The 237-nt window shown below is 63.3% G+C and overlaps 1 protein-coding gene across 1 annotated transcript in view; it reads left to right on the plus strand.

Annotated features, from left to right (window-relative positions):
* Positions 1-3: 3 nt before the first annotated feature.
* Positions 4-237, plus strand: part of ZNF14 (zinc finger protein 14) — a gene marked incomplete at its 5' end in the record, with an annotated part of 1,247 nt that continues 1,013 nt past the window's right edge. Inside the window, 1 exon segment of the mRNA XM_010087371.1 lies at positions 4-237. Coding sequence (XP_010085673.1) covers positions 4-237 — 234 coding nt within the window.

A 237-nucleotide genomic window follows, 5' to 3' on the forward strand; every position in this document is an offset into this window, starting at 1 on the left:
ATCCACACCGGGGAGAAGCCGTACCAGTGTAGCGAGTGTTCGAAGAGCTTCAAGGACAGCTCGGCGCTGACCTGCCACCTGCGCACGCACACCGGCGAGAAGCCGTACCCGTGCGGCCAGTGCGGCAAGAGCTTCACCATCAAATCAGCCCTTGTTGTCCACCAGCGCTCCCACACCGGGGAGAAGCCCTACAAGTGCGGCCTCTGCGCGAAGAGCTTCCGGAACAGCTCGGCGTTG

Source organism: Pterocles gutturalis, unplaced genomic scaffold (assembly GCF_000699245.1).
Source record: "Pterocles gutturalis isolate BGI_N339 unplaced genomic scaffold, ASM69924v1 scaffold8776, whole genome shotgun sequence".
Lineage (NCBI taxonomy): Eukaryota > Metazoa > Chordata > Aves > Pterocliformes > Pteroclidae > Pterocles > Pterocles gutturalis.